At 46.9% G+C, this 9,179-nt stretch overlaps 1 protein-coding gene across 1 annotated transcript in view; it reads left to right on the top strand.

Moving 5' to 3' along the window:
* Positions 1 to 8,894: 8,894 nt before the first annotated feature.
* The window catches only part of CASKIN1 (CASK interacting protein 1), a 180,707-nt gene continuing 180,422 nt past the window's right edge, over positions 8,895 to 9,179 (top strand). Inside the window, exon 1 of the mRNA XM_018561905.1 lies at positions 8,895 to 8,955. Coding sequence (XP_018417407.1) covers positions 8,913 to 8,955 — 43 coding nt within the window. The 5' untranslated portion in view covers positions 8,895 to 8,912. The remainder of the gene's footprint in view (positions 8,956 to 9,179) is intronic.

The following is a 9,179-nucleotide window of genomic DNA, read 5'->3' as shown; positions in this document are numbered from 1 at the left end:
ACATGGTGCTATATTGTACTGTATACTCCCCAAGTATACCTTCAAAAGAACTAGACCCAATGACATGATCATAATATGATTCTAATACACTATCTATACATAGAACACTACAACCCCCAACATGATCGACCTCTGGACATGATCATAATACAATTCTATTACACTCTATACATAGAATACTACAACCCCCAACATGGCCCGCCACTGGACATGATCATAACACAATTCTATTACACTCTATACATAGAACACTACAACCCCCAACATGGCCGACCAACGGACATGATCAGAACACAATTCTATTACACTCTATACATAGAACACTACAACCCCCAACATGGCCGACCACCAGACATGATCATAATACAATTCTATTACACTCTATACATAGAACACTACAACCCCCAACATGGCTGACCAACGGACATGATCAGAATACAATTCTATTACACTCTATACATAGAACACTACAACCCCCAACATGGCCGACCACTGGACATGATCATAACACAATTCTATTACACTCTATACATAGAACACTACAACCCCCAACATGGCCGACCACTGGACATGATCATAATACAATTCTATTACACTCTATACATAGGGCACTACAACCCCCAACATGGCCGACCAACGGGCATGATCAGAATACAATTCTATTACATGGTATACACATGCAATACTCTAACTCCTATCATCCCCTGACGGATGGACATGATATGACAGTCCTATCGCCCTCTATGTAAACATTTCGCTTTATATGCAACATGGGGCTGTGTAGCATTTGAGCGGCGACGTTCTCAGAGTGGAATGTGCGCCCCGTGCCCTATCTGTCCTGCAATCGTTAGCACTGTCTATCTGTGTTGTATCTACACCAGCCTGTCTGAGCTCTATTGATCTGCCGGAGAACCCTGGAATGGCCCACAGCTGTGTCCTTCCTGAGCAGCCATGATCGATGGCTCCGAACATTTGCTGCAATGAGAATATAGTCTGCCGTCTGCACGCTTTGAGGGCAGTCCCTCCTTTGAGTCAGTTTACGGTGATGAGTTCGGCAGAAACGCCATTTTCTTCATCGAGCATTTTGTCGATTTTTCTTTTTCATTCTGTCCGATAGATTCGCCCACTTTGCTCCCTACAACTTGCAAGGGACGAGCATTGCCATTGGGAGTCCTGTCTGAAAATGTTTCTGTAGGGATCACTGTGAGCATGACCAATGCAGAGCATTGTGGGGCTTAAAGGAAAACTCCACTTTAGTAAAGCTGACATACGAAATTTCTAAACAAGCTGCTTTTTTCCTGCCTGGAAAAATGAACTATGGACAGGCCTGAGTTGGACCACAATCTTGCTTCGAGGTTGCTGTACTTCCCCCACTTTATACCGATTGGTTTCCCACTTTTTTCTTATGTGATTACAGCTGCGCTCTAGGTGAATATTAACAAACACCACCAGTTATATATTCCTTAAAAATTGAATTTTATTTATTGTTACACATAATAAGCATTTATGCTCATATGTCTGTCTTGATATTAGCCTTCGGGGAGGGATGCATAGCACTCTCAGCCGGTCAGGGCTCTGTTGCTGTGCACAGTGCATTGTCATGCTGACGGTGAACATGGTTACAGGAATGGGGCGCTCTGTGATGACCTCATCAATGTGATTCTGCTCCTTTTTTTATCCAATTAGCAGGCTGGTGGAGAAGCAGTGACTAAGGAAACAGAAGTCCACCAGTTGTTTTTTCTTCTCCCAACCGATGAGGGAGCACTGTTACCATGACTTCACCTAACCAAATGAGGGAGCACCATTACCATGACTTCACCAAACCAATGAGGGAGCACCATTACCATGACTTCACCCAACCAATGAGGGAGCCCCATTACACTCCACCCAACAATTGGGGGAGCCGTAGGGCCATGACTTCACCCAATCAATGGGGGAGCCCCATTACCATGATTTCATCCAACCAATGGGGGAGCATGATTACCATGACTTCACCCAACCAATGGGGGAGCATGATTACCATGATGTCACCCAACCAATGGGGGAGCATGGTTACCATGACGTCACTCAACCAATCAGGGAGCACCATTACCATGATGTCACCCAACCAATGGGGGGGGGGCACTATTACCATGACCTCACCCAACCAATGGGGTGGCACTATTACCATGACTTCACCCAACCAATGGGGGAGCATGATTACCATGATGTCACCAAACCAATGGGGGGTGGCCATATTACCATGACTACACCCATCCAATGGGGGAGCATGATTACTATGATGTCACCCAACCAATGGAGGAGCACTATTACCATGATTTTACCCAAACAATGAGGGAGCACCATTACCATGACTTCACCCAACCAATAGGGTAGCACCATTACCATGACTTCACCCAACCAATAGGGGAGCACCATTACCATGACTTCACCCAACCAATGGGGGAGCCCCATTGGCGTGACTTCAGGAAGAAAAGGTGCTGAAAAGTACACATAGAGGAAGCTTAAAGTTCTAAAGGTCATGGAACTTATAATTGGGACCTATAATAGAGATCCTAAGATTAGATTTCTCCACTTTAAATCTATCATTGTGCAGGTAGTGAAAGAACCCTCCCACTGTAACCTGAACTGTCGCCACTAATATCTATGCCTAGCCCTATGAAAGCACCACTTCAATTCTATAGATACAATTGACATGTACATATGAGCTCCACTGGAGTCCTGAGCTATGTGAAATATGGAGGAATCCCCCTCCAAAGACGTGAAGCCATGACTGCAACTTAAAGGAGAAGGAAATTGTATACATACAATATTACATGTGAGCTCCACTGGAATCCTGAGCTGTGAAATATGGAGGAACTCACATCCAAGGGTGTGAAGCCATCACTGCAACTTAAAGGGAGAAGGTAAAGACCCAAATTACCACCTGGAAATGTCCCAATTTGAGTCTGAGAGATAAGAAGAAAGCACGACGTGAATTATACCATCAGCGTCTTCCTATATGAGAGGTGTCCCCTACCCAAAACATGAAATCATTTCGAGTGGAGGCCCCCTTTAAAAATATGACCTTTTTTTGGGAGCCTAATATTCCAGCAATGGCCGCTGACTTTCATTTTGAAACTCTGGTTCTGATCTGTGACATGAAGGGTTGTTTGCTAAGCCCGCCGTTCTCATCTGGTGTGGATTTCGTCCCTAAATTGGCCTTTTTTCCCCCCTATGGAAACGCTGAACGCCATCCCAGAATCCTGCCTATGCCGGGAATTCCTTCCAGCCACACAGCCGACTAAGGTTTCTGCTCGGCGGAGTCAGACAGGACTGCTACTGAGTACTTCCAAACCCAGAAGAACTTGTTTTAGCTCCACAACAGTCAGGAAAACAGCCGCCGCAGCCAACGCGAAGAGGAAACGGCGCACAGTCTGCATTAGCCCGAGGAATGTGCAACTATATCCTGTCTAAACGTCTCTGACGTCTCATTCCGAAACGCATTCATTTCAGCTCTGACGTCTCATTCCGAAATTCAAAGCTCTAAAATGAGAGTTCCTAAAAAAGGTTTCCCTGCAAAGAGGACGGTAAGGTAAGTACTTACCTCTTCTTCTGCCTGAGCCGCTGATGTATTGAAAAGAAACCCCCTCCCCCTGAGATCACTTCTGGGAAAATCTGTAATAAATCAAAGCAACTGGACTTGTTGTATTTTTCTTGAGGACGTTTCACTGGTCATCCAAATAGCTTTCTCCATGCTGAATTGAGAAAGCTGGTCGGATGACCAGCGAAACGTCTTCAAGAAAAATACAGCAAGTCCAGTTGCTTTGATATTTATATTACCCATATACCATGACTTGGATGGATGAGAACCTTCACAGACACTTCTTGGAATGCTGAATTCCTAGTGGACTTATGCGATTCGTTTTGGAAAAATGTGTTTTTCGGACGAATTTTCGTTATTCAGAGATTGAAATGTATCCGAATTTCCGAATAACAGAAATGACAAATGAAAACGTATCCAAATTTCCGAAAACGAAATTTCGGACGAAATTCGTTAGCGGTAGTCTGTACGGATTTTTGTTAGTGGATGAATTTTCGTTGCAGCAAAGTGACATGTTAATGCTTATATATTTGTTTTTATATATCATTCTGCTGCAACGAAACAAATGCAACAAAAAACAAAAGTCGCACAGACTACCGCTAACGAATTTTGTCCGAATCCAGATCCCGAAACGAATTGACTTTCGGACCCAAATCCCGAAAAACGAAATAACGCAAAATCCAAATCAAAACGAAACAAAAATGTCTAATTCCTGCTCCCCTCAATGGTTCGATCCGCCACCCCTACTTCACCACTCCGTCACCGCCGTACGTCACGAAGCAGGACTATCACAGACCTGACCAACATGAACCCGTAATGCGCAGGTGGGTGCTGCAGTGACCGCGGTTTATGCCGCCAATCAATCAGTAGTAGACAAGGAAGTCTCCAACGTTTGCTCAACCAACCTCTCTTTATTGTAGTGCTGGTGACCTCCTTATCTACGTCTCACGTCGGGTCATGTCTCCCTCTGATGTATCCTTCTATCTGCTCTGCAGGATGAGGACGTCGCGTGGAGTCGGCCTCTCACGTCACACACGTCAACCAGAAGAGTGAGAGGTGACATCTCGAGTGAGCTAACTCTACACCACCAGGGCAGAGGCAGGAAAGCTGGGGCATGGTGTGTCCAGTTTTATTGTTATGACGCCTGCTAGGCTACCACTACACCCCGAGGGCAGAGGCAGGGGAGCTGGGCTGCTGGGGCATGGTGTGTCCAGTCTTATTGTTATGACGCCTGCTAGGCTACCACTACACCACGAGGGCAAGGGCAGAGCAAAAAATAATTGTATATAAATAAATGGGTTAATTTCTAAGTAAAAAAATATATACAGTATATAAATTCAACCACTAGGCCCATTGCATGGCGGGGGCATAGCGGGTAGGGGCGGGGGGCCCCAAGAAAATGTTTGTCCAGGGTCCAATCAATATAAAAGACAGCCCTGTGTCTGGGGTATCATGCGGCCCCCTCAGTACACTCTGGGACGTCTTCCACCACAGCTGGAGAGATGAACGTCCACCTGACTTAGCGCTGGGGTGTTAGTTGACGTTTGACTTTACAGTACACAGAGATGTCGGCCTGGGGCAAGTGTGACCAGCCTCACAGTGTCCTGTTATAATCACACACCGTGACACCTCGCCGCAGTTCAAACAGTTCTACTTAAAAGTGTCTAAATCACAAACGTGCCACACAGGATCAACCTGCGAGGTCTCCGGGGATCAGATATATGAACATAGGGGCAGCTCAAGGTTCTGGATGTATAAACAATGCTTCACCAGGACAAGGCTTTATAAAGCCAGCCATCCCTAAAGCAGAACCTCAACCTCCTATTCCTTACAGCCAAGGAAGGCGCCATCTTCTATTGATATTGCAGTTGCCATGGTACTGCACATGTAATCAGCCATGACAGCGTTGAGGCGTGTTCAGTTGCTCAGACGCTGCAAGTGCTGAGTTAGCAAAACACCGCTGACTGTACTGCAAGTCCGCGCTCAGCACTGATAACTTAGCACTCGCAGCGGATGTGAATGTGGAGGCAGAGCGCTGAGTGTGATGAAGAAGGTTGGGACAGAGCACCAGTGGCCATTTTACCTGTGGGCACACCTGGCAGCGCTGGGGAAAGGTGTCTGAACCCTGATGGAGGAAGTCACAGTTCAACGTGGAAACCTACAATTTAATGTTTCGGTGGACGGGCGCACCAAATGTTCGTTGAAAAATGGTATTTATTAGTCAAAAATATTATTCTCCGCCTCAGCTTTGCACTGTGCAGCAGAAGCGTTCAGTGAAGCTGCTGCAGCAACCTGAAGTGCTGCAGAAAACAGCTACTAAGCGCTTGGCTAAAGCATTATAAAAATATTTTTGACTAATAAATACCATTTTGCAATCAATATTTGGTCTGCTCAGCAACCAAAACATTAAATTGTAGGTTCCCACACTGAATCGATTTCCTCCATCGGGATTCAGGCACCTTTCTCCAGCGCTGCCAGGTGTGCCCAAAGTTAAAATGGCCGCTGGTGATCTGTCCCCACCTTCTCCGTCACACTTAGCGCTCTGCATCCACATTCACCACTGCGAGTGCTAAGTTAGCAGCGCTGAACGCATTCATGCTGCACAGCGTTCATCGGCGGTTTCCTGCCAGCACTCGCAGTGGCTGAGCAACTGAACGCGCCTCTGGTATGGCAGCCATTTGAGGGCTTGAAAGTTCGGTTGAGAGCTGAAATCAGCGCACTGACAACCTTGACAGTTGGCAGGCCTGTTTTGGGAGACCATTAAATTGGTGGGCCTAGCTTCACGTTAGTCCCCATTCACACCTATGTGTTCTGTGAACGTGCTCATTGACACGTGTTCACAGACTGCGTCAAAAACATGTAACGTGCTTGCGGTGCCATTAATTGTTAAGGGAAAACACACTTTTTTTTAAACGCGCAGTGAAAAAAACATTGTACGCCTGTAGAAGAATCTGCCTCATGCCTTGAAAGTGACTGTTTTGGGAGACATCAAATTGGTGGGTGCACACCTTCACATTCCAGGAACGCACATCATGTCTGCACGTGTTTTTTCCCCACATTTGCTGCGCGTCGCCCATTGATTATAATTGGTAAAGGAAAAAGCAGCACAGTGATGAATTAATCTCTCTGTCACTATGCTCTCTCCTCCTATCAGCACACCTGATCAGCTCCTCGTGCTGTTTCTCCATCCCCCAGTGTGAGCTCGGCTGTAGAGGAGAATGCGAGAGGCATATACCATGTCAGGTACTTACTTTGCTTGCATGTGATGATGTATTAATGAATGCAGAGCTGTACTAATGTGACGTTTTCTTTCTGCCCGGAGTTCAGCTTTAACAGACATATCTGATCCTCGATCCTCTTTGACCTCCGTACAATTTTCAGGTCACTGCACATTTCTTACCAGCAATTGCACAACTCCACCCTCTACGCTGGTCTGTAAATCTGATCCCTACACTGACATAAGAATGTTCTGCTCTTTAATAAATATTGTAGAAGAGTCGCCCATCCTCCGCCAGTACGTCTGCAGCACCGGGGGAGTGCCAGCATTCCGCTACAGACCCCAGATTGCATGCAGCATTTGTGTGGGAGCACCAAGACGCATCTCCCCCCCCTCCCCTAGCATGATCCTACAATGAATGTAACCGGCGTGCATCTTCTTCTTCTATAGGTGGCTGCAGCTGGAAGGAATCAATACCATAGAGCCGGGGAAGGTCCCTCTCACTCTGCTGCGTAATGATTACCTGTCTCGCCTCCTCCGCCAGGAGAGACGCCAAAATCCCATGTAGAGATACGTCAGCCGGACCGCTGTATTATCAGGAAGCCAAGCTGGCCGTACAGAGGGAGAATTTCCTACGGAAAAAAAAAGTGTTTTCCAAAGGTTTTATTTTCTAATAGGTAATGAGATCAGATTGGCGATCGATGGCGACCGCAGCGATGAAAAAAAAAATGCAAGGGGTGGGAAATTTTTCTGGAAGGAACAAAATTCTAACAGTGAATGTGATTTTTGTTTCGGGGAAAATCCAATAATTTCCAAAATGAAACGTTAAATCAAATGAAATTACGGGGACACCCTGATGGAGGAATTATATAAGTCCGTGCTCGTGGATAAACAATGTTCCTCAAAGTGCTACTCGCTGCTGTGCATCAGTGTGCGTGTACACTCATAGATTATGGAGTGAGCTTTTCAGGGAGATATACACTCATGTTGTAATTTTTTACAAAATCAATTCAATCATTTTATTAATAAAATACAAATAAATAATATATTTTTATAAATTCATTGGTCTGGAAGTTGTCATTTACCTGTAGATGCCTACAAAACCCCAGCTTTCCTCCTTTTTTTCTAAACCCTGTTTATTGCCCAGTTATCAGTATGAAAAAAACTATATTTTATTTTCTCCCAGTTCTCACCTGCCTCAGTCAGTAGTCGCCTCGTGCCAGTCTGCCTCAGGTGCCTTTCTTTCCGTGTGCCATTGCTCAGTGTAGTACAGTCAGTGTATCAGTGCCATTAGTGTAGTACAGTCAGTATATCAGTGCCATAGCTCAGTGTAGTACAGTCATACAGTATATCAGTGCATTCTCTCAGTGTAGTACAGTGAGTGTATCAGTGCCATCTCTCGGTGCAGTACAGTCACACAGTGCATCAGTCACAGTGTCATAGCTCAGTGTAGTAGTACGGTGTCTCAGTATAGTACAGTCGGTGTATCGGTACCATAGATAGTCAGACAGGGTATCGGTGCCCTCGTCCAGTATAGTAACAGAGTATATCGGTGTAGTACAGTCAGACAGCCCTCGCTTAGTGTAGTAGTAGATGGTCTCAGTGTAGCACGGTGTACAGTGTCCCGGTGCCCTCGCTGGGTTCAGTACTGTCGGACGGTGTAGTACGGTGCAGAGTTCCTCGCTGGGTGTAGTACACAGTCAGGCGGCGTGTCGGTGTACAGTGTCCCGGTGCCCTCGCTCGGTGTACTACAGTCGGACGGTGTACATAGCACGGTGTACAATGCCTCGGTATCCTCGCTGAGCGCCCAGTCCGCTCGGTGGCCCCGCCCCCTGGATGCAGCTCGGAGTCGGTGCAGCCAATCCCGTGGCACAGGGAGGGGAGGAGGGATCAGGAGACCCGGGAGAAAGGGGGGGGTCACTCAGCTCTCTCCATCCCCTCCTGGACGAACACTGTCATCTCACACCGATCCCCAGCGCTCCCCTTCTTACCCCGGTCTCTGCACACCCCCCCTCCCAAAGCCGGGCTTCCGAGGATCAAGATGGTGATTGCCGCATCCCTCCTGTCGGTGTGTCCCCGGCTCCTCCTGCTGTCAAGGCTGAAGACCTGGGCATGGTACAGAAGCTGCTGCAGAGACCCAAGGCTGGCAAAGCCAGTGAGTAGCACGACTCAGATGCTTTTAATTGGCTCAATGCTTTAAAGGGATTAAATCAAGGCAAGAATTAATTAGCAGGCCAGGCTGTGTATCTGTGATGTCTCCTTATCACCCTGATGACTTGCAGGAGATGGGATATCGGGGTGGGGGCAGCGCCAGGGATCAAGGCGTCAGTCATTTGCAGCATGCATGGGGGGGGGGGCGATTCATGTGCAAGGCACCCT

This window comes from Nanorana parkeri, unplaced genomic scaffold, assembly GCF_000935625.1.
Source record: "Nanorana parkeri isolate BGI_ZX_2015 unplaced genomic scaffold, ASM93562v1 scaffold19, whole genome shotgun sequence".
Taxonomy (NCBI): domain Eukaryota; kingdom Metazoa; phylum Chordata; class Amphibia; order Anura; family Dicroglossidae; genus Nanorana; species Nanorana parkeri.
Note: the sequence above shows the minus strand (reverse complement) of the source record. Positions and strands in the feature narration are given on the sequence as shown.